The sequence below is a fragment of the Staurois parvus genome, unplaced genomic scaffold (genome assembly GCF_062004578.1).
Source record: "Staurois parvus isolate SC_StPar_1 unplaced genomic scaffold, SC_StPar_1.0 ptg001357l, whole genome shotgun sequence".
Lineage (NCBI taxonomy): Eukaryota > Metazoa > Chordata > Amphibia > Anura > Ranidae > Staurois > Staurois parvus.
Window position 1 is genome coordinate 514,319 of NW_028319153.1, and position 26,415 is coordinate 540,733.

The window sequence follows — 26,415 nt, forward strand, 5'->3', positions numbered from 1 at the left end:
TAAAGTAACGCAGCGCCGTAATGCAAAAAATGGCCTGGTCAGGAAGGGGGTAAATCCTCCGGAGGGGAAGTGGTTAAGCACCAGCTAGGGTCCCAGTTTTTAAAAATATTTGCCAGAAGTTGGGCTTTAAACTATTCAAAGCCTACAAACCAACAATTGCTTTCACCAACGCGATTTCTTTTCCATTTTTGCCGACAGGAACATAAAAGACAACGCTAATAAAGTAAGAAAACAGAGTTTATTGGAAGATATTACAGCATTTCTGACAACCATAAAGAATCACATACACAGACTCAACTTCTATGGAGCACTCATTCTAAACGGAAGGATTATTATAGTAACAGCTAACAATCTCCTTCTAGAAGTACCGTAAGTTATAATCGTTTTCAGACACACACAGGGGGGACAGGTAACAGGAGGAAAATGCTCTGAAGGAAAGGCGGTGATACGCACACAACACCCATAGAGACAAAATACAAAAAAAAAAAAAACAATTCTTGCTGCTGAACAAAGGAAAAAAAAAAAAACAGCAAAATCTTTGCATATGTTATATTTTGGTTTCACTTTTCTGTTTTAATGAGTAGACAACAACTGAATTAAAGGGGTCAGTTTATAAAAAGTTCAAACATTTGCCGCAATTTGTGCAACGGGTTTACTTCCTGTGATCACCATCTCCATCTAGTGGCCGCAATGCTGTATTTTTCTGAAATACCCTAATCAAGAAAATACCAAATTATGGCCGCTAGATGGAGCTGATAGGAATTACACTCATTTCTATAAATTACGCTGATTATTCGCGACTCTTGAGGCATTCAGAATTTTTTTTTTTTTTTATAAACAGACCCCATAGTGAACCTGTTACACGTACTGAACGCCAAATCTATATTTGGCCTATTAGAAAGGAAGTTGTGACATCATGTCATTATGAGGTGCTCTGTATTTTTTTTTTTTATCAGATGTCGCAAAGTCCTGTTGAAAGCACAGGCTGTATCCTGCAAATGATTTCTGGCCTACAAAAAAAGGTCACCTTCTCTATGTAGGGGTGACAGGCACACATTAAAAAAAAAATTATATAAAGTGACCCTGAGAGGTTCCAACAAACATGTAGTTGAAAGGTCTCTGCAATGGAAGATGTAGTATACTCACCTTAATGGTGGTCCTGGTCTCCCACCTTCCTCCATTCCAAAGCTGTAGGATACATCAGTCTCTTTAGATTCCACCACCAGTCTCTCCGAATTCCGAGACACTTCCGGGAGTGTTTGGTGCCTGTGCTCCCTGTGGTTCCATCCTCCAAACCCTAGTGAGACCTGTAGGGACGTAGGAGCGAGAGGATGAAACTACGGTGTGTAGTGGGGACAAGGGCATCCAACACTCCCAGAATTGCTGAAGTATGGAGAGACTGGTGGTGGGTCCAGTGCTGGAGGGGAGGTAGGATACAGGCTGCCGGAGAAGGGAGCAGAATATCTCTTCTCTTCCAAGTGCCTCTTTGTTAGAAGACAGGGATGCCTTAAATTAAACACAACATGAAAAACAAGCGACAGACTAAAACCAGAGGCTCTATTTACCAATGGGGATCTCACAACATTTTGTGCTTCCGGTACAACGCAGTTGAATTGAGGTTTTGTTGTTTACCTTTCGAGACTAAAAACCATCCTTATATATAGCAACATATTACTTTAAATGATAACTCTCTGTCCATATTTTCATCCCAATAATTAAAGCTGAACTCCAGGAATGGCCTTAATTCCATAGTAACACTGACCCAGCTTGGACAAATGTAAGTATGAATATTGCATACTTACAGGTGTCACTAAAAACTATTAATTACCGTATTACATGCTGTTCATTCTTACTCAGTCACTATGGAATTCGTTTTCTGTATTCTGCAAAAAACCTGGTTGATCCTGCTGTTTTCTGTCTACCCCTCCTATCCATGTCCCCACTGTAGTTGGGGATTTTGTAGAGTAGTGTTGGCAGCTAGTGCACATGCTCAGTTTTCTGTGTATTTCTACCCTGAGCATTTCCTTCCTATCACATCAGAACAGCCCATGTGACTACAGAGATGCTATATGTAGGCGTGTACACTCTGTTAAATGACAGCCCACTCCTTCCCTCCTCCTCCAAGCCCACTAACCAGCTAAACACAATGGAGGTGGGATGTTACATCTTGATTAATCGAGGCCTCACCTCCCTCCTCCCTGTTATTCTAATGAATAATGAGGCCTCACCTCCCTCCTCCCTGTTATTCTAATGACAGCCCACTCCTTCCCTCCTCCTCCAAGCACACTAACCAGCAAAACACTATGGAGGTGGGATGTTACATCTTGATTAATTGAGGCTTCACCTCCCCGTATTCATCACACATGCTGTCTATACTGGTGTCAGCCTGGACACCTTGCTTTGACGGTCTGATCATCTCTCAGTTTGGATACTAAATCACCTTTGGAGTGGATTTTCAACTTTGCAGCACATCATCTGTTGGAGTTCATCCCTCAGTGTTGTTGTCACCATATTATTCATTTCTCCCAGAATAACAAGTACTATATGCTGGTTTTTCAACAATCAGCATATTACTCTGGTGAGTTGTATTTAACCATTTTTGGTGGTGGATTTACTTGGTGATGAATTATTTTGGACATTATTGATTATTTGAATTTTTGGACTTTTTCATTTTTGCTGGATTTTATTTTGATTTAAAATATTGTTTCTTATTGTTTTATTTATTTTTTTGTTACACTTTTGTATGTATTTAAGCGCAACCTATTTTTTTTTTTTTTTTGAAGTTTTGTATATCCTATAAGTTTATAGGCTAGGTTTTGCAGCTTACTGTTTTATATAATTTCCGTGGCGCTGGTTCTTTATATATATACTGGTAGAAATCTGCCTACACCATGTTACTGCCAAAAAATAATAAAAATTTAATTTCAAATATATATATATATATATATATATATATATATATATATATATATTTGTATAACAATAGAAATCTGCCCACACCATGTTATTGCCAAAAAAAAATAAAAATGTAATTTCAAATATATATATATATATATATATATATAGAACAACTGAAAACAGTTTATTGATATTAATCATCTTTACTCTGTATCCCAAAGGCTGTTTTTTTTTTCTATTTTTGAACTTGACCAGCAGCAGAGGTCTAGAAGCTCCTCCTGCCACTGTTTCCCTACAGACAGGCTGGGAAAGAGCTGGGTCATGTGACAGCTGTATATCTCTTAATAAAGAAGGTACTTAGATTTTTTTTGTATTAAAATAATTACAGTGCCATCGTCCACATGCAGAAAGAGAAGAGATTGTTTAAATTAAACAGAGTTTTTACAGTAGTATCGCTTTAAGGAGTGGCTGTGGAAGGTGATGATCAATGTAGCAGTCGGTGCTACCACAGTGATTGCTGGGATCTTCTGGGTCTTGTGTTAAGTGACTGACCCACTGTATGCCAACCGCAGGGAGTCACTTGTCCGGTACTGCTGCCATTCGCAGGATGCCTTGTATTTTCTTCAATTAATTTATTTTTAAATAATTATATTAAGTATCTCTTGTAGCCCTACAACAGCAGTTTATCATTGAAGTGGCTTACATTGTTGATTTTTTAAATGGGGGCTCCAGTAATTATAGATGGTTTTGAGGCCTTCTTTTGTTTCTGGGGTGTTCTCTACTACTTGCACTGGACCATGCTGGGCCCATGTAACTATGAAATATAGATCATACATGAAATTCAGCTTTGAAGCTGAATTCCAGGACTTCAGCTACTTTGTAAGAACTGCAAGCATACCATGAGTTAGGTCTAACGAGCTGCCTGCCACCTTGAAGACTTATCTCTATTCACACCTGACAGGTTTTTTTGTGCTCCAGGAAGATATTTTCTGGAGCTCCAATGCTGCTAACTGTGGTCTCAGTTCCTTCAAGAGCAGAGTCGCTGGAACTGCTATGCCTGCCCTTCTCCTCCTTCTGCTCATTCACAGAAGCCTTTGTATTTTGTGAACTCACAAAATACAAAGGCTTCTGTTAACGGGCAACAAAGGGGAGGGGTGGGCATAGCTGCTGTGTGCTTCTTTCCTCTCACAGTCAGAGTGTATCCTCCAGGAGTGCAAAAAACCTGACTCCTGTGATGGAGATAAGTTCTGTAGGTGACATGTACATGCCTGGCACTTTTTGCAAAGATGCTGAATTCCTGATATTCAGCTTTAAGATAGATAATTTTTGGTTGTTCGTAGCGCTTTATAAAACATCTGACTTGTAACTGCTGAAGACAGTAACAGAACCAAGAATGTAAAGGTTTTATTTAGTAGATAGAGCCCTGGACCCCCCCCTTAAAAAAAAAAAAAAGAAAAACACATGAAACTAAATATTTCAAATGATCAAAACACAATACATTCCCTCAACTGTATAATACAAAACAAAAGACAGGAAAGCATGGGGGCAGCTCAGACCACTGTATACGTATTGACCAAAAAATAAATGCGATTGCTTCTTAAACAGAATATTGCAGAACACATTGGGATTCAGTAGCTACAGTACATGAGGATTTCAATACTCAGTTTCCCTATTCTAAAGATGTTTTCATTTTTGCTAGGGATTTCCCCCCAACTGGGATTCGGGCACACATAGACAGACATGTAAAATCGAGAGGTAACCATGACCATTAGTGTTCTCTCAGGTAGATTTGGCATGTAACAAACACGAAACTATCAACATTGTTGTAAACGGTTGCTTCTGAGAAGTTACTGGACATGTAAAGGCATTCAACAAAAAGGGACCCAACTAGCAGATGCAAAGTGCGTGCTGAAACAAAGTCATACTTTGGGCACCAACGACATGGAGTGATAAAATGGCTAAACATAAGGACAGGGCGTTGGTCAGTTATGCCCCAGAAAGAGTTGCCAATGACGGTTTGCTTCTGTTTCAAGAAGCAACTTATTAAGAACCAAAAAGCATCTGCAGATGGGTGAAAGTTTAACAGGCTGAAGTTGAATTATTCTCTTCTGCACAACAGACTTGCTGGTAACATTGCACCTCTGTGGTATGTAAAGCTTCTCATTCTGGTTTTCATTATGAAATAGCCAAAATGTTTTGAAATGACAGTAGTTCTACTCCCATGAACAAGGATAAACCCCATCAGATGCTTTACCAGAAGACCAATGGAATAAACCCCATCAGATACTTTACCAGAAGACCAATGGGATAAACCCCATCAGATACTTTACCAGAAGACCAATGGGATAAACCCAATCATATGCTTTACAGAAGATCAATGGGATAAACCCCATCATATGCTTTACCAGAAGACCAATGGGATAAACCCCATCAGATGCTTTACCAGAAGACCAATGGGATAAGCCCCATCAGATGCTTTACCAGAAGACCAATGGAATAAACCCCATCAGATGCTTTACCAGAAGACCAATGGGATAAGCCCCATCAGATGCTTTACCAGAAGACCAATGGAATAAACCCCATCAGATGCTTTACCAGAAGACCAATGGAATAAACCCAACCAGATGCTTTACCAGAAGACCAATGGGATAAACCCCATCAGATGCTTTACCAGAAGATCAATGGAATAAACCCCATCAGATGCTTTACCAGAAGACCAATGGGATAAACCCAACCAGATGCTTTACCAGAAGACCAATGGGATAAACCCCATCAGATGCTTTACCAGAAGACCAATGGGATAAACCCCATCAGATGCTTTACCAGAAGACCAATGGAATAAACCCAACCAGATGCTTTACCAGAAGACCAATGGGATAAACCCAACCAGATGCTTTACCAGAAGACCAATGGGATAAACCCAACCAGATGCTTTACCAGAAGACCAATGGGATAAACCCCATCAGATGCTTTACCAGAAGGACAATGGAATAAACCCCATCAGATGCTTTACCAGAAGACCAATGGGATAAACCCCATCAGATGCTTTACCAGAAGACCAATGGGATAAACCCAACCAGATGCTTTACCAGAAGACCAATGGGATAAACCCAACCAGATGCTTTACCAGAAGACCAATGGGATAAACCCAACCTGATGCTTTACCAGAGAACAAAGTGATCAACCCAACCAGATGTTTTACCAGAAGAACAATCGGATAAACCCAACCAGATGCTTTACCAGAAGACCAATGGGATAAACCCAACCAGATGCTTTACCAGAAGATCAATGGGATTAAACCCCATCAGATGCCTTACTAGAATACTAATGGAATAAACCCAACCAGATGCTTTACCAGAAGATCAATGGGATCAACCCAACCAGATGCTTTACCAGAAGAACAATGGAATCAACCCAATCAGAAGCTTTACCAGAAGACCAACAGACAACTCTTTCAGACCAGAACAAAAATGTATTCAACCAAACCTGACCATTTCTAGTCACTTGGCCCTCAACGGCCATGGCCGAAAAGGTCACCATCACCTTAAAGCTTAACTCTGGGTTTCATTTCACTTTAAATAGACCATTTAGGTCAAGTTGGCCCAAATGAACTATTTCCATTAGGGTGCTTTCACATTGCTCCGCTGAAAGAAAAAGTGCTAAAAATGCATGTACAAACCAAAAACACAACTGTGCAATGTGTTTTGCATTCATTTCAATGAGGAGCTGCATTTGTGGTGCCGTTTTGAAAGCCACACCAAAGAAGACGGACTTTGCCAAATACACCGCACCCAAAGCGCAGTCGTATGAAAAGCCCCAAAGGATTTACAGTGAAACATTTTTATTGCGTTTCTAACAAGTTAAAAACACATTAAAAAAATGCATCAGTGTGAAAGGGATCTAACTAAGAAATGCACCCACTGTCAGCACTGTATAAACTCTTTGCAGCATCAGCTACATACTGTATGTTATAGCAGCGGTAAGGGGACTTTCCATTTCCAGAACAAAATTGAGTTCAGCTCAGTGCTGCTCAGCCATTCACAGGAAGACTTGTATTTTTATCAATGAACACAAGGCTTCCTCTGATTAGCCTAGGTAGAGAGGTGGGAGGATGATGTCACAATCTCCACCCTCAGCCAATCAGAGAAAGCCTTGTATTCGTTCTTAATAATACACTCACCAGCCACTTTATTAGGTACACCTGTTCAATTGCTTGGTAACAAAAACTGCTAATCAGCCAATCACATGGCAGCAACTCAATGCATTTAGGCATGTAGACGTTGTGAAGACAACTTGCTGAAGTTCAAACTGAGCATCAGAATGGGGAAGAGGGGATTTTGAATGTGGCATGGTTGTTGGTGTTAGACGGGCTGGTCTGAGTATTTCAAAACTGCTGATCTACTGGGATTTTCAAACATAACCATCTCTAGGATTTACAGAGAATGGCCCGAAAAAAAGAGAAAATATCCAGTGAGTGGCAGTTGTGTGGATGAAAATGCCTTGTTGATGTCAGAGGAGAATGGGCAGACTGGTTCCAGATGATAGAAAGGCAACAGTAACTCAAATAACCACTCATTACAACCAAGGTATAGAATACCATCTCTGACACAACACGTCGAACCTTGAAGCAGATGGGCTACAGCAGCAGAAGACCACACCAGGTGCCACTCCTGTCAACTAAGAACAGGAAACGGAGGCTATAATTCGCAGTCTCACCAATATTGGACAATAGAATATTGGAAAAACGTCACCTGGTCTGATGAGTGGTGATTTCAGCTGTGACATTCAGATGGTAGGGTCGGAATTTGGAGTAAACAACATGAAAGCATGGATCCATACTGACTTGTATCAACAGTTCATGGATGTGCAGCCGACAAATCTGCAGCCACTGCGTGATGCTATCATGTTAACATGGACCAAAATCTCTGAGGAATGTTTCCAACGCCTTGCTGAATCTATGCCACGAAGAATGAGGGCCGTTCTGAAGGCAAAAGGGGGTCCAACCCGATATTATAAAGTGGTCAGTGAGTGTTCAAGGCTTCCTGTAAATGCGCAACACAATTTTGGTCTGGCAACAAAATGGGAAGTCCCCTAAGCTGGGGACAGTATACACAGCACTGTATACTGCATGTAGCTGATTCTATATACAGTTTATACAGCGTTGACAGCGGCTGCATTTCTTAACCCCTTGGCGCCAGCGCCTCCTGGCCCTTTAAGGGCTTCAGAAGCTGGGAGGCGCGGCGGGGTTTAGGGTCATGTGACCGCCGTGATACACTGTCACATGATTGGGAAAAGTCCCGATCGGAAGGGGAGAACGGGACCTTTCCGTACCGGACATGTGTGCTGGGAGCGTGCAGGGCGCATGCTCTCAGCACATAATGTTTTCTTTTGATAGAACGCAAATGTGCGCCCGCTCAGCGTCTAAGCCCAGACGCCAGGAGGCCGCACATTTTATTTTGGCCCGGCGCCAAGAGGTAAACTGGAACTTTAGTCAGCAAATTAAATCCTGTTAGATCACTACAGGCTGGACCTTTTCTCAGGTATAGCCATGTAAAACATTCAAATATACTGTGTAAAATCCAGTCTCATCCTGTTCTGCACATGCTCAGTTGCCCTCAATTTTTGGGCACTGTGCCAAAAATGTAGAGGCGATCTGCTAACGATTTACTGCTGCTCAGGGGTTCTGGGCTTCAGCAAAATGACAGCCCCTGGCAAGAAGAAACAGGAACGATGCTGGAGAAAATTTACAGCATAATTATCATTTTTGGCAGCATAATTATTCATGTGGAATGTATATTCCTTGCCAGAGAACATTTTGTTACCAAGTTGTTATGGGTAACGTTCCACTTTAATAATGGAAATAATTAATTTGGGCCTTATTAGACCAAACAAACTAAAGTGAAATGAAACTTGGGAGTTAGGCTTTATTACAGATGGTATAAAAAAGGGCCGCGCCACGTTAAATCTACACCCACCAAAGATTAAAGCTGCCCACACACAGAAGGTAAAGCTGCCCACACACAGAAGGTAAAGCTGCCCACACACAGAAGGTAAAGCTGGCCACACATTAGTAGACTTTCAACTGAAAATTTTAGCTGCAAGAAAACTTATTAAAATTTTTAATCATGACTGGGGACAAAATCGGTGATGAGAAAATTAGCGATCTCCTAACTTCCTTACGTGAGCAGACAGTGTTGCCTGTGCTGCACCCCAATGTGTTCAGCCCCCGAGTGACGAACTCCCCGGTCACATCAGGCCTGACTTTGAAATTGTGCGACTTACAGTGAAGTTGAACATTTTCAAAGTCGGGTGAGATGCCGATTTCAGGTGCGATTTGCAAGACATTATTATACAGGATTTATATAGCGCCAACAGTTTGCTCAGCGCTTTACAATATAAAGGGAGACAATACAGCAATGATACAGTTCAATACAAGAGGGATAGGAGGGCCCTGATCCTGGGAGCTTACAATCTAAGAGGGAGGGGCTAGTGGTACAAAAGGTAATAACTGAGGGGGGTGGACTGGTAGGAAGAATAAAAGATTCCATTATTAGCTGAGGGCAGGATAGGCTTCCCTGAAGAGATTGGTTTTCAGAGATCGCCTAAAAGTGAGCAGAGTAGGCGATAGTCTGATAATTGGGGTAGAGAGTACCAGAGGATGGAGGAAGCTCTGGAGAAGTCCTGGAGATGAGCATGGAAGGAGGAGACGAGTGAGCTAGAGAGCAGGAGATCATGCGAGAAGCGGAGAGGACAGTTTGGGTGATATGTGGAGACAAGATTGGTGATGTAATTTGGGGCAGAGTTACAAATGGCTTTATATGTTATTGTTAATATTTTGAATTTTATCCGTTAGGCAATGGGAAGGCAGTGGAGGGATTGGCAGAGAGGGGTGGAGGACACTGATTGGAGGCCAGTGGAGGGATTGGCAGAGAGGGGTGGAGGACACTGAGTGGAAGCCAGTGGAGGGATTGGCAGAGAGGGATGGAGGACACTGAATGGAAGCCAGTGGAGGGATTGGCAGAGAGGGGTGGAGGACACTGAGTGGAAGCCAGTGGAGGGATTGGCAGAGAGGGATGGAGGACACTGAGTGGAGGCCAGTGGAGGGATTGGCAGAGAGGGATGGAGGACACTGAGTGGAGGCCAGTGGAGGGATTGGCAGAGAGGGATGGAGGACACTGAGTGGAGGCCAGTGGAGGGATTGGCAGAGAGGGATGGAGGACACTGAGTGGAGGCCAGTGGAGGGATTGGCAGAGAGGGGTGGCAGATACAGAATGGTTAGTAAGGTGGATGAGTCTGACAGCAGCATTCATGATAGACTGAAGAGGGATAGCCTGCAATGAGGTCGGCCAATGAGGAGGGAGTTACAACAGTCAAGGCGAGATATAACAAGGGAGGGAATAAGTTGCTTAGTGGTTTCCGAGGTTAGGAACGGGAGTATCTTGGAGATGAAGTCTACAAGATATGGACAGTGATTGGATTTGGGGCTAAAAGGACAGAGGGGAGTCTAGGATTACACCTAGTACCCTGGCATGAGGAGAGGAACTGATGATTGTGTTATTGATCTTGATGGAGAAGTCAGGGGAGGGGGCACGGGCTGGAGTTACAATAGTCAAACGAGATATAACAAGGGAGTGAATAAGTTGCTTAGTAGTTTCTGAGGTTAAAAATGGCCGTATCTTGGAGATGTTGCGGAGGTGAAGTCTGCATGATTTGGACAGTTATTGGATTTGGGGCTGAAAGGACAGATGGGAGTCCAGGATCACACCTAGAACCCTGGCATGTCTATGCAAATTGCACCAAAAGTAACGCATGTACTGCTTTAGAAATCGGTGTGGCCCTGACCAAGTCAGAACCACACCAATTTGTCCGCTGTAACTGCGGACAATAGGGTGTGACTTGGAATACGATTTGCAAGTTGCGTGCCAATTCGCACCCGATGTGACCGGGGTGTTAGGGACATTTTGCCTCAACACTGCTTGGGATTTCTGCTGCTGCTGACAGAAAATGCGCTTTTCCGAAAGTTATGAGTGGAGTTCATTTTCTGTCAGAATTATCAGTTTGTTTGTTTTTTTGCACATGTGGGTTTTAAAGGATAAGTTCACCTTTGGGAACATGTTACATGTTCCATCTGTTTTTAGGGTGAAACATGTAACATGTTCCCTGCGGGCCGCGGATCTTCTCCCCACACCCGCGATCACCCACACACGACCGCATCATCCACTCACAAAGTTCTCTGCATGAACAGACTACAAGAACCGATAAATCTTTGTGGCTGACGGCTTGTAGTTCTCAATGAACGACGAGGGCGCTTGTGAGAATCCTCGTAGTTCATGGAAGTAATTGTCCGTCCGTATCGAAGGTACGGTCAGACAGCAACACTGACAGTCTGCAGGAGCCTGACATTGCACCTGTGCTCTGCAGTGCTTTACAGGCTCCTGAGAAAAAAAAATAGTACATACAAACTTTTTTACTTGCAAAAAATGTGTATTATTTTTTTTTTTTTTTTTCAAAAGGTGAACTTATTCTTCAACACCCCATGGACCGCAGAGCTTTCTGTGCTGACAGCATGCTTCCAGCACAGTGACTGAGTTGTCAAAGAAAGTGCTGTATAGGGGTTGATTTACAAAAGGCAAATAGACTGCAATTTGCAAGTGCAGTTGCTCCTGAGCTTAGTAAATGAGGTAAAGCTTCACTTTGCAAAAAATACCCAATTACATGCAAGGAAAATTTTCTTTAAAAATGCATTTTTTGCTTGCGCATGACTGCATGATGGAAGTCAGCAGACTTTTTGCTAATTTACTAAGCTCTGGAGCAACTGCTCTTGCAGAGTGCAATTGCACTTTGCAAAGTGCACAGTCTATTTGCCTTTAGCAAATAGACCCCTCTACTAATGATCGTCAGTTTCCGGCACCAGCTCCTGGTCATGTGATCATTGTGACAGCCAATTACAGTTGTCATATGATCAGCCGGTCCTTCCTGCCCCCCTTCCCTGGGCGTAAAGATCCTGTTAACCCCTTCCCGCCGGCGCCTCCCGGCCCTTTATGAGTTTCAGAAGCCGGGAGGTGTGGCGGGTGGTTTAGGGATCATGTGACCGCCGTGACGCGTCATCACGGTGGTCACATGATCAGGAAAGGTCCCGATCGAAAGAGCAGACCGGGACCTTTCCGTGAGTACCGGACATGTGTGCTGGGAGCGCGCAGGGCGTGCGCTCTCAGCACATATGGTTTTTTCTTACATGAACGCAAATATGCAGCCGCTCGGCGTCTAGGCCCAGACACCGGGAGGCCGCACATTTGTGTGCGGCCGGCGTAAAGGGGTTAAAGGGATGCTGGGACTGGACAGGAAGGGGTTAAAGGGATAAAACATGGCAGAAATGTGCAAATTTTGCAGAGATGTACCACATCTTTTTTTTTTTTTTTGCCACAAAACTACAAAATTTCTTGAATTTATTTAGCACGCATACATTTCTCAGTATGTCATTTGCATTAAGTGCTGGTTCACATCTCATTTGTATTTTTGCGCTGGAATAGCCGCCAAACGCAGTTTCACCGCATGCCTTGTCTCCTATGTGCCCGGTTCACACCGTGTTAAAATAGTGTGCGCAGCATGCAACGCCGCGTGACCACCAACTGAACTTTATAAGGTGTCTGCGTGACATCTCAATAAAGTTCTTTGAAAAAAAACAAACAAAAAGGAAACAGTCTGATGCGCCGAGATTAGAGCACACCATCACTGTGCTAGTCACGACTACACCACATCGCTCCCCGGCCACTGCGTCGCCATGCAGCGGCTGGTGCGAACCAGTCCTTGCGGAATGGTAACGCATAAAAACCTTTGCATGACTGGGGAATCTGCCACATCTGGCAAGCCCTGTCTTATGTGTGTGGGCAACGCGTCACCTGCAAGACTGACATTGACTACATCCAAACCTTTCGGCTTTATTAAAAAACCCTGTGGGTGCACCCCCAACAATACGCATCTCTCCAATCCAACGTAACATCAACAAATATCATGGCTTTGTCCGTTGCTTACAAAGGGACACTTATTTTTTTTCTATTCCTTAACCAAGACGAGAACAAACATTGGCGTACTGTATGTAACAGACTCTAGAAGAGAAAAATACACAGAAATGTCCAATCAGAGATGGGTTTAGGTCTTGGGAACATTGGGTTTCTGGCAGAATCACCCTAAATAAAGGAAAAAAAATGTAAGTGTATGTAAACGTAAAAGTACTTTTGTTCAGGATGTCTGACATCACGTCTCGTTGTATAGTTTGCTTCACCACTTCAACCCCAAGCCATTTCAACGCCAAGCCATTTCAACGCCAAGCCATTTCAACGCCAAGCCATTTCAACCCCAAGCCATTTCAACCCCAAGCCATTTCTGGCACTTTTTGTTTACATTTTAAACCCAGTATTTTTTGCTAGAAAAGGTCTTAGAACCTCCAAACATTATCTATATTTAGAGAATAAAATGGTGGCATCTGCATTTTTTTTTTATATCACACGGTATTTGCGCACCAGTTTTTCAAATGCAATTTTTCGGAGAAAATACACTTTTTTAAAATTTTATAGTGGGCAGCACACTGGCTAAATGGTTAGCTCTTCCGCCTGGCAGTACTAGGGTTGTTGGCTCGAATCCAAACAAAAGCACCACCTGCCTGGAGTTTGCATTTTCTCCCTGTGCCTACGTGGGTTTCCTCCCACACTCCAAAGACATGCTGGTAGGTAAATTGGCTCCTGTCCAAATTGGCCCTAGTATGTGTATGTTTGAATGCGAGTTAGGGACCTTAGGGCTAGGGACTGATGTGAATGTGCAAAATAAATATAAAGGGATGCGTAAATTGAAGGTGCTATAGAATTTTTTTTTTTTTAAAGATACATAACCCAGTTTTTTGGTAAAATATATATATAAAAGATGATGGTATGTCGAGTAACTAGATACCAAACATGCCACACTTTAAAATTACGCACGCCCGTGCAACAACGGCAAACAGTGTACGTTTTACTATTCATAGGTGACGCTTTAAAAGCCTTTCCAGGTTACCACTTTAGATTTACAGATGAGGTCTGGTGCTAGAGTTACTGCCCATGATCTGCCTATCGCAGTGATACCTCATATGCGTGTGACGATTGGTGTTTGCGCACGCGCAGGACCTAAGTATGAGCATGGGGACACTAACTTTTTTTTTTTTTTTACACTGTCACTTTTTATCACTTTTTGTAAACATCCCTTGTGACAGCAATAGACAAGTGGCAGGTACCCTATATAGAGGGATCTGGGGTATGTGACCCCAAATTCCTCCTGTGCACTTAAAAGAATTCAAAACACCAAGGCCAGTGTTTTGGAATGCATTCAGATTTTTAAAAATGGCGCCCAAAGTTTCCAAGTAAACCAGAAGTGATATCAGGTCATCACTTCCAGTATACTATAAAGGAGAGCCGATCAACACTGATTTTGGCTTTGTTTGGCTGTCCGGTCAGCCAGCAGACGTGACGGGTGGTCGCTCGGGACTCCCACTGGGAAGGGAGATCTTGAGAGACTGGCAGGAGATGGTGGGACATTCCCTCCTTCTGCTTGTAGCTGCTCCGATTGCTTGGAAATGAGAGCCAACCGCCCAGCTCTAAAAATGGTTCTGGGGTGATGCCTGCAGCTGGTTAAAGTGGAAGTTTAGGCAAACACTAACTATACTTAAATCTACTCCCAACCCTCTTCTATGCCTATTCTATCTACCTCATAAAGGAAATATCTGTATACTTATGCTAAGGGGGCTCCGGTCCATTGACATGATCGGGTCCCAGCGGCAGACTTCAGTGGAGAGATCGCCAACAATGGCTGCAGAGCCTGCAGCCAGCATCCCCTCTCTTTGTTAAGTGCAGCTGGGCGTGGGGAAGGCTGGTTCCATCATTGATCTAATATTATAGCCACATGGTCAATGGCGATATCCAAAAATGGCCAGCATCCCGTCTCTTGGTTAGGTGCAGCTGGGCTGGTGGGCTCTCATCTTGTGAACGTTTCCCAAACCTTAGCTCAATCACTAATGTTAGGCCGTTAATTGACAATGGCTTAGCACAGCCGGCCTGCAAGTGCTGTTACTGGCAGGATCTCCAGGTAACAAAAAAAAAACTTTTGCAACAGACTAACAAAACATTACTTGTTTAGGAAAACAGTATTACAGTGAGCCATGATGTCAAATGGGCTGAAAAATAGATTTACGATTTCCATACACTTAACAGTAGCAGCTTCCCTTTGATGTTAAACAGTGCGAGCCGTAAAGTCCTAGACTGGTCCTATGCAGAAAGAGTACACAGCCCATCCCCTGAACCTCTGTAAAATTTGCCCAAAACGAAAAAGGTGACCCGCGTCAGACAATACAGACTAATGAGTAACGTGAGCAGTCGGGTGACTATATATATCAGCTTGTACAATGACAACAACAACATCAAGATTAAAATTTCCTGAACAATTACATTGATTTTGTATCCTGAAAATTATGAGTTGTTTGCATTGCTTGAGTTCTGTAACCTGGAAGATATCTGCAGTTAAAACTAACATGGAAACAGAAAAAAAAAACGAAAACATAAATTTGACCTACTTATACTGCGGTATTAACTGCAACATAACATTTCTGAAACAAAAACTAATTTCTACAGATAGACCGTAAGAAAGCAAAATGTTTGCTAATTCTATATTGCTACCACATATATTAATTCATCTATAGGTTTGTGTTCACTAAATATGAGCTCAAAATTGTAGGGTCAACATTTTCAAATAAAGATTTTTTTTTATTTTTTTTTTTTACATCTTTCCCTCTTTTACTTTAAGACATGCAGCTACACTACCTACAGTGTTTAAAGCCTTAAAGTTTTCACTACAGTCTAATAATGTGGAGGACCAAGAAATGTTTTGTAGATTTTGGTAACGTGGAGTTGTTACACTTGCTGTGTGGAAGTTACTCATGATGGAAAAAGTAAAACAATTTTGAGAAATGTTGAGCTTCAGCTATGGGCCTTGTATTTACTGTACATAACTACAATGTGGAAGTTCAAGTTAACTATGGTTGGAAAAGCCAAAGATTTTGAGAAAAGTTGACCTTCAGCTATGAGCATTGAATTTGTATAACTGCCATATGGAAATTCAAGCTACCCATAGTGGAAAAGCCAAAGATTTTTGAGAAAAGTTGAGCTTCAGCTACAGGACTTTTATGTGTATAACTACCATGTGGAAATTCAGGTTACCCATGGTGGAAAAGCCAAAAATTTTGAGAAAAGTTGACCTTCAGCTACGAGCATTGAATTTGTATAACTGCCATATGGAAATTTAAGTTACCCATAGCGGAAAAGCCAAAGATTTTGAGAAAAGTTGAGCTTCAGCTATGAGCCTTGTATTTACTATACATAACTACCACGTGGAAGTTCAGGTTACCCATGGTGGAAAAGCCAAACATTTTGAGAAAAGTTGACCTTCAGCTACGAGCATTGAATTTGTATAACTGCCATATGGAAATTTAAGTTACCCATAGCGGAAAAGCCAAAGATTTTGAGAAAATTTGAGCTTCAGCTATGAGCCTTGTATTTACTGTACATAACTACCACGTGGAAGTTCAAGTTACCCATGGTTGGAAAAGCCAAAAAATTTGAGAAAAGTTGAGCTTCAGCTACAGGACTTGGATTGTATAACTGCCATGTGGAAATGCCAAACATTTTGAGAAAAGTTGCCCTTCAGCTACAAACATTGAATTTGTATAATTGCCATATGGAAATTTAAGTTACCCATAGCGGAAAAGCCAAAGATTTTGAGAAAAGTTGAGCTTCAGCTATGAGCCTTGTATTTACTGTACATAACTACCACGTGGAAGTTCAAGTTACCCATGGTTGGAAAAGCCAAAAAATGTGAGAAAAGTTGAGCTTCAGCTACAGGACTTGGATTTGTATAACTGCTATGTGGAAATTCAAGTTACCCATAGAGGAAAAGCCAAAGATTTTGAGAAAAGTTGAGCTTCAGCTATGAGCCTTGTATTTACTATACATAACTACCATGTGGAAGTTCAAGTTACCCATGGTTGGAAAACCCCAAAAATTTGAGAAAAGTTGAGCTTCAGCTACAGGACTTGGATTTGTATAACTGCCATATGGAAATGCCAAAAATTTGGAGAAAAGTTGACCTTCAGCTACAAGCATTGAATTTGTATAACTGCCATATGGAAATTTAAGTTAGCCATAGTAGAAAAGCCATTTTGAGAAAAGTTGAGCTTCAGCTATGGGCCTTGTATTTACTGTACATAACTACCACGTGGAAGTTCAAGTTACCTATGGTTGGAAAAGCCAAAAATTTTCAGAAAAGTTGAGGTTCAGCTACAGGCATTGAATTTGTATAACTGCCATATGGAAATTTAAGTTACCCATAGCAGAAAAGCCAAAGATTTTGAGAAAAGTTGATCTTCAGATATGGGCCTTGTATTTACTGTACATAACTACCACATGGAAGTTCAAGTTACCTATGGTTGGAAAAGCCAAAAATTTTGAGAAAAGTTGAGCTTTAGCTAAAGGACTTGGATTTGTATAACTGCTATGTGGAAATTCAAGTTACCCATGGTGGAAAAGACAAAGATTTTGAGAAAAGTTGAGCTTCAGCTATGAGCTTTGAATTTACTGTACATAACTACCATGTGGAAATTCAAGTTACCTATGGTTGGAAAAGACAAAAATGTTGAGAAAAATTTAAATTTAGCTAAGGGTCTTGGATTTGCACAACTGCCATATGGAAATTCAAGTTACCCATGGTGGAAAAGCCAAAAATCTTGAGAAAAGTTGAGTTTTAGCTACAGGCCTTGGATTTGTATTGTACCATGTGGAAATTCAAGTTACTGATGGTGGAAAATCCAAAAATGTTGAGAAAAGTTGAGCTTCAGCTATGGGTCTTGGATTTAAATAACTGTTTTGGAATTAAACTTATTCAAACTTTAAACAAAAAAACAATTTATTGCAAAGCCAATTTAGCATTCAACCAGGACAACTCAGGGTTGCGGTTGTAAATGGAAAATTGCCATTTCAGTAAATTTGGAAACTCTGCTAGGGAGGAGGATAAAATGGGAGGAGCCAATGTTCAATTTCCTACTACAGCCTTTACAGTCACAATCTACATCTGGGCAAAACTTTCCCTCCAAACCCTCCTACAACTAGGCAGCCGAGTTGTCAACAGTGAACATAGGTTGCCTCCTAGTGCTTTAGCCATGTGCGGCCAGACTATTCTCCAATATATCGTAATTTAAAGAAAAACTATTTTAATACATTTATTGTAAAATAACTTATTGAGATTCTAAATTGAATGCACACAGTCCTAAATAAAAAAATAAAAAAAATTGATAGTTTGACAAACTGTATATATTATCTGCACGTCTTAAGGCCCATTTCAAGTCTCAAACCCTTTACGGTCTTTAAAGTCTTGTACTGCCATAGGTTATTACTTTTAAATGAAAATGTCTAGATTAACTCTTAAAACTGTAAATGTGCTTCCGGCCCTCCTACTCCAGTGCTCTATGCTGGCATAGATGAGTAATGGCCACACCCTTCATCTAAAGGCAGATTTGTAATGAGGAAGAGAGGGGGCCTGTCTGAGCAGGTCTGGTATATTACGGAGTGAACTTGGCAAGTGCCTATGAAACTATGTAGTCATACAAACTGTGCAACTTCTGTAATAGTTAAATTGAAGGTAAAACTAAATGAAATGAAAATGGAGGTTATTAGTAAAGTGTTCATATGACTGAATATCTATTATAACTGGGCTTAAAGGTACCCATACACAGACTGAAATGTACATTCTTAAATTTACAATTGCAGTATATAAATGGTAAGACATAACAGGAAGATGTTGAGGAAGTGAGATCTCTTCTGACCAGCTCCATCAACTGTCGTGTTGATTTTAATGAGCTATCAGATATTGCCAATGGATGTCTTTATACTTTCTATCAATCTGAAGAGAAATAAATGAAAAAGCACACAGGAGGGCACAAACGCCTAGGGTATTACTAAATGATTATTGAGATAAAAACAAACAGCCAAATTCATACTCACAACATTAGGGAATAAACGAGTGTTGAGATTTACCAAATAACGGTCCAGTGAGGGAGTCACATGACAGGACCTGATGCACCACTATGTTGGCAAGCTGATGCATTTTGGGGGACGCACTCCATTCCTCGGAGATATGGCAAACCAACACAACCATCGTCATATATATTCATACACCTCCCACAGAAAAAGGCGGTCACTCAGCAATATACCAGGTCAAAGGTGACAGTAAAGGTCAATCAAAATATGTTAACACCAATCAATGATGATGGCTGTGTTGGTATGTCAATCAAAATAAGGCAACAACCACCAATGATGATGGCCGTGTTGGTATGTCAATCAAAATATGTCAACAACCACCAATGATGATAGCCGTGTTGGTATGTCAATCAAAATACGTCAACAACCACCGATGATGATGGCCGTGTTGGTATGTCAATCAAAATATGTCAACAACCACCAATGATGATGGCCGTGTTGGTATGTCAATTAACATATGTCAACAACCACCAATGATGATGGCTGTATTGGTATGTCAATCAAAATACGTCAACAACCACTAATGATGATGGCTGTGTTGGTATGTCAATCAAAATACGTCAACAACCACCGATGATGATGGCCGTGTTGGTATGTCAATCAAAATATGTCAACAACCACCAATGATGATGGCCGTGTTGGTATGTCAATTAACATATGTCAACAACCACCAATGATGATGGCTGTATTGGTATGTCAATCAAAATACGTCAACAACCACTAATGATGATGGCTGTGTTGGTATGTCAATCAAAATACGTCAACAACCACCAATGATGATAGCCGTGTTGGTATGTTAATCAAAATACGTCAACAACCACCGATGATGATGGCCGTGTTGGTATGTCAATCAAAATATGTCAACAACCACCGATGATGGCCGTGTTGGTACGTCAATTAAAATATGTCAACAACCACCAATGATGATGGCTGTATTGGTATGTCAATCAAAATACATCAACAACCACCAATGATGATGGCTGTGTTGGTATGTCAATCAAAATACGTCAACAACCACCGATGATGATAGCTGTGTTGGTATGTCAATCAAAATACTTTAACCACCAATGATGATGGCCGTGTTGGTATGTCAATAAAAATACGTCAACAACCACCAATGATGATGGCCGTGTTGGAATGTCAATCAAAATACGTCTACAACCACCAATGATGATGGCTGTGTTGGTATGTCAATCAAAATACGTCAACAACCACCAATGATGGTGGCCGTGTTGGTGTGTCAATCAAAATACGTCAACAACCACCAATGATGATGGCCGTGTTGGTATGTCAATTAACATATGTCAACAACCACCAATGATGATAGCCGTGTTGGTATGTCAATCAAAATACGTCAACAACCACCAATGATGATGGCCGTGTTGGTATGTCAATCAAAATACGTTAACCACCAATGATGATGGCCGTGTTGGTATGTCAATCAAAATATGTCAACAACCACCAATGATGATGGCCGTGTTGGTATGTCAATCAAAATACGTCAACAACCACCAATGATGATGGCCGTGTTGGTATGTCAATCAAAATACATCAACAACCACCAATGATGATGGCCGTGTTGGTTGGCCATAGCTCTGAGGAAGGGGGTGCATCCTCCGAAATGCGCCAGTTCGCCAACAGTGATACATCAGGTCAGGCCATGTGACTCCCCCACTGGATCATTATTTGGTTTAACGCTCGCTTATTTCCTTATTATGTGAGTATGGATTTGGCTGTTTGTTTTTATTTCAATAAGCTTTAGACAATGTACTAGGTGTTTAGGCCCTCCCGTGTGCATTGTTACAATTATCTACCAGATTTCCTCATCGGAGGAGGGCCGCACCGACGGAACACACTGGAAGGAGTCAGTCGTACTGCAGTTGATAGGCCGCAGAACATTGAGACTTTATGGCAGTACTTTAAGGGCTGGAAGTGGTTTGTGTATTATTGTCCAATTCCCATTTCTCATTCATGTCAGAGTATGGATACCTTTAGTTTTTATACTTAAGCACTGTATACTTAATATGGCACAAGCATTCAATTCCTATTCCTTGACCTGCACCAAACGGAGGGGTTGCGTCTACCTCACCAGAGATTTATACGTGTGACTGCCTGCCCAAATGCTCTTTCACAACCTAAAATCAGTCAAATATATTGTTGAAACTCATCCAGGAGTATCAAAAAATTTAAAACAAACTATATAAAAAAAGGATAAAGCACAAGGAAAAAAAAAGCCATCTACAACATTTTAGAGTTTCACTCCAGAAATTATCGCTTGTCTACTTGGCAAATAACACACCATTAAAACATGGAGGTTTATGTAACATTGTCAGCATTGCCTACATAGAAGCACAAATCGAAAACTACTAAGCTATAAATTACATCTGGAGGTTATATGTCTTAGCAGGATGTTTTGTTTTTTGTTTTTTAGTGTTAACATTAAAACCTTTACCAAAAAACCTGATGGAGAGTTTTGCACTAACAGATTAACTATTCAATAAATAACAAAGAAAAAAAAAAAGAGGACAAAAACATTTCTCTCCTCCAAGTTTGCAGTCAACATTATTTTTTTAAAAAATAGAGACTTTTTTTTTCTTTTTCGAGGGTTGCACAACACAATTAGCATACTGGAAAAGTGTCATTGAGGTCTGAGAGTTGGGGAGAGAGATACTAATCTATGTACAGGATATTTTTTTTTTTTTTTCACCCCTGAAAACTGTTATTAGTGGACAAACGGTCTAGACTTTCAGCCATGAACCGATATCTAAAACACAACTGTTATATACAAACCGGTTACAACTATTTTTTTATATAGATTTGTTTGTTTTTTTTTTGTTTTTGTTTTTTTAAACTTTAACATAAGGCTAGAAAAATTGGAACAAATGATTCGTACTTTAGAAACCTCTAAAATACTTCTCATGTCTGAGGTACTTTTTTTTTTTTTTGTATGTATCTTATCTTCTCAGAGTAGCACCTGTCAAAATACGAGTCCATAAAACGTAATAGTAAAATTAGCCTGCGACTCAACAAATGTATAGTGTGCATTTAAAAATAAGTAGACTTTGGGGCTAAAATACACTGGTAATGTTTGATCGTAACCAGCTAAGAACGATCTTCTACAAGTTAATGATAGACTGAAATCAGTCCTTGAATGTAGGCTTTGTACCCGCTGTGACCATTTGTGTACATTCCTACAATGAAGCAATGTATATCAGTGGTGAATTAAAACGGTCAAGGGATCTTGGCACCATTTCAACCACGGGCCTCTCCGATATAGACATTAAATGTGCAATTAAAGAGCATCATCCTAAATTATTCTGAAAAAACTCCAATCTCCATACTCCAGTTTTATTCTTTCTATATTGAAGGAAATGTGGAAAGAATACGTAAGCCCATAGACACCAAAGGGCAGTCAGCTGTAAAAACAGGATCAAATCTCTACAAGGGAACAAATTTTCAGATGGTTCCATAAATATTCAAGGTTGGCTGGCACCATTTATCTCAGGAAGTAACACCAGCAATAGGCACAGATATCCCAAACAGTCTACTGTATCTGAGACATAGAAATTAATTTCCATATACGAGGCCCGAAATTCTGTTGGAACAGCTATCAAAGCCAACGATTGGGTGCCCTATACCTTTTAGCAATACAAACTTGCTAGAGGTTCTAGCCCTTTCTAGTCTAAAACTGAAAAGATAAAGTTTTTCCTCTAAGTTGGAGATTTAAATCTTTTGAGAAGTTCCACAAAGATATGTTATTTGGACGGACCATTAGCTGTAGCAGCCACTTATTCTATGATGGCTCACCAAACCTTTGTGTTGGCTTGGGCTTTCACTGTAAAGACCCACATGCCAATTTTCAGTGTCAGTAAAGGCTTCCACTTCCTAGTCCTATATATTAGGTTCCTTATATCTGTCAATGTGTAGCAGTCTTGGCCATTCCTATGGGTGTGGTCTGGTGGGTGTCCTGATGTCATCATGACGTCAATGGGTTTTGCTCCGACATTGGGCTTCCTCAGAAGTTAAATATGATTATATTAATATGATATTAATGATTATTTTATTTTTATGATTATAGTGGATGCTGATGTGCCTGGGAATCCCAGATTATGTACTGACAACCTTATCATCAAGATTTTAATGGTGGATGATGAAGGTTGTAGAATTTCAATGTGGTCTTTTTTTTTGTGTCAAATTTTGATTATTAATAAAGTTTGGATTCTTTTTACTATGAAAGTGAAAGCTCCTCTAGTCCTCATATTTAACTTTCAGGCTAATGGTCTGTCCCGTTAACATATCTTTGTGGAAGTTTTACAAAGGTTAGAGGGCTGCTCCCTATGTGCTCCCTAGTTCGAGAATAGTTGAACTTTACCTTACTATGTCTTTTCTCGCTGCATATTTTATGATGAGAAGGTCTGATTTCGATCATTTCTAGCTAAAAATAGCTAGCTTCATTTTCAGAAAATAACCATGAATGATATAAAATTGCTTTTCTGGTAATCTAATTAGACTGTGTCAAATTGAGGGAACGTGGCAAGAGGAAAATATATAAAACTTAATGTAATAGCCTAAAAGAATTCAAATTGCTTTTGTATGTTAAATTAGCTCCCTGAAGGTAAAGTACAACTTGAGCTCCAACTGAGGGCCGATTCCTATCCCCAATACAAGACAGGGGGCCTCTAACTTGCTGCTGAGATGTCCACACCACATTCTGGAAAACTGTAAGGTAAACTTCTTTAATATAACTGGGCGACGCGGGATAGAAATTTGCATATCGCTGCCAGTGATCGATAGGACCAGCTAAGGAGACATTGACACAAAGTCAACTTTTGAAATTAAATGATTCCACGTGAACTTGACTTTGAAAAGCTTTTCTTGGTTTGGGTACAAATTACATTTTCTAAAAATACAACAATGCTGTTAGCAGCATCAAGGTTCGGAGAGCTTTTTGGGACATTAATCATCCTCAAATCACCCTCATATCAGTTTAAGACAACCATTACTTTCCCAGTGTTTTTCAATATATAAGTTCTGAACTGAGGGGCTACCACCTTGACTGTCCTTTTAAATTTCACCACTGATAAAAACGCTTCACTGAAACTTTCCAACCTGAAGGAGTCCGGGAAATAAAATCTATAACCTGGGTCTTTTTTTTTTTTTTGCCATTTTCTGTAACCGTTCAATGATATCCTACTTTTTCCTCCCAAAAAGCGACCACTTTAGAAGAGTTTGTTCCTTCAGTCATATCTGGTCCACATAGCTTAGCCCCTAGTGTAGAGGAACAAGTGATTCTCAGGCACTTTATGGTAATCGCAGCTGATGCATATTCAGCCACAACCTGAAGTGAAATACGGAATTAGTTCAACATAACGTGCTTTCCATCCATCTTCTTTTTCTTCTTTGCATGCGTCTGCTCGTGCGTTAGAAGGTTTATCTTTTGGGCAAAGCCTTTGCCGCATGTGATGCACACAAAGGGCCTTTCCCCAGTATGAAGTCTCTGATGGGTGGTGAGGTTGGCCTTCTGGCTGAAACTTTTTCCGCATTCGGGACATTCAAACGGTTTCTCTCCTGTGTGAATTCTCTCATGTCCAATAAGGTTACTGTTATTCTGAAACCTTTTGCCGCAGAACCTACATACGAACCGTCTTTCCTTGGCGAATGATTTTGGACTTTGTACGATGCTGGAGTTGGGGCTTACATCGTTTCCAAACACGCACGACAAAGGCTTTGCTTCAGGTGTATTTTTGATCGATGCTCTTTGAAGAAAGCTGTCCTCGACAGGAGCCTTTGGACCGGTCTCGACCTTTGGCTGGGGTCTCAGCTGGGCCACAGACCCGTTAAACTGTTTCATTTTCATTTTGTGGATTCCTTGGTGAAGTCTAAGATCGGATAGCTTTAAAAACCTCTTCCCACATTCAGTGCAGTTAAAAGTCCTTTCGGGTTCCTTTGGCAAGGCCGGAACAAAACGTTTGAGGGCGACATCCTCTTTCTGACCAACTGGCCATCTCACCAATCTTTGGCAGTATCCACTATTTTTTATGTTGTACTGGACTTTGTTTGAAGGAATATTTCTTAGGTTGAATTTCTCAGGACCCCGTGGCCTCTCAATAATTACATCATCATCATCTGCAGTAACAACATACAAAAAGATAGGATTTTTGTGTTTACCAGAATAATTTTTTCTTGAAGTCCATTGAGAGACACAGCTAGATAGTACGAAACCTAGGCTTATACCACCGCCTACGAAGGAAACGGACATCAGGCAGTAGAAAACTGAATGCCAGCCCCCTAGAGCAGCCTTTCTTAACCATTTTACCCCAGGGAAACCCTTATTAATTGGAGGTTGGTGGAAAAAATAACCAGTATATTGGTAGTGAGTGGAAAGAATGCCCCCCTTAGAGAGGTGGTCAGAATGCCACCTTTAGAGACGGTGAAAAAGATTATTAGAGTCAGGCCCCTGGCTCTGTAAAGTGTTGCTGGACCCAAAACTACATAGGGTACAATCAGGAGGACAATCAGCCACGACTCAAAGAACCCCTGGCAACCTCTGGAGAACCCCTAGGGTATCAAAGAACCCTGGTCAAGAATGGCTGCCCTAGAGGCTATAACCTCTCCCAAGTGCTCAGTTGTAACAAGCAATGATAGCATAAGACGGGAGGAAGCTGTGTCTCTCAATGGACACTAAGGAAAGGGTTTTATGGCGAGTAAAAAACTTCTAATTTTCTTTATTGTCCATTTAGAGAGACAGCTTGGTAGTAAGAAACCTAGGGATGTTCAAAAGCAGTTCAAACCGAAGGGGTGGACACATCCAAACAACACAGGTGAATGAGACAAACAAGAAAAGGTCAAACACAAAGGAGAATTTTTAGGAGAATTAAAACTTGCAGGCCCTTTTATCCTAAACTAGCATCTGCCGTGGCAGACCCATGGACCTTGTAAAACCTAGAGAAAGTATGAATGAATAACCAGGTCACAGCTAATCTGTGACACCAAGACCTGGGGAAAAACTAACTGCCTTAATGGAGTGGACTTAAAAAGAAAAACAAGGTTATTTCAGAACTCTAGGCCTGCAAGGAAACCTGTCAAATCAACTTATAAATAGTGGATTTGGAAAACGGATAATCTCTTTAGGACCTACTGTACTTGCACTGCCAACAAGGAATCAGTCTGCCAATGGCAGAAACCACTGTGATGGGTGGAACTGTATATAGGGGTGTGTAAAGTTATTCACTGGAGTTTGTCATACGCCACCCAGTGTTAATGAGGAGGTGGAGAATCCCTGCACAGATAGAAGAGCTGGGACAGTGATAATATTCAGAAAATTTAACCACCCTGAAATTGATTGGGATAATGGCAGTGCTGAAACAGTTAAAGGGCAGCAATGTATAACCTATTACAAGACAATTTT

General features: G+C 41.0%; 1 protein-coding gene across 2 annotated transcripts in view; it reads right to left on the reverse strand.

Annotated features, from left to right (window-relative positions):
* Positions 1–219: 219 nt before the first annotated feature.
* Positions 220–26,415, reverse strand: part of LOC149436416 (uncharacterized) — an 82,033-nt gene continuing 55,837 nt past the window's right edge. Inside the window, exons 10-11 of one of the 2 annotated variants that reach the window (XR_016308291.1) lie at positions 2,229–25,133; positions 220–2,187 (exon numbers count right to left, since the gene is read on the reverse strand). Coding sequence is in view for 1 of the 2 variants with exons in the window: in XM_089661637.1 (XP_089517763.1) it covers positions 24,364–25,133 (770 nt within the window). In the remaining variant the exon portion in view is untranslated. Of the gene's footprint in view, positions 25,134–26,415 lie in introns of both variants that reach the window. The other variant, XM_089661637.1, reaches the window with a different exon arrangement.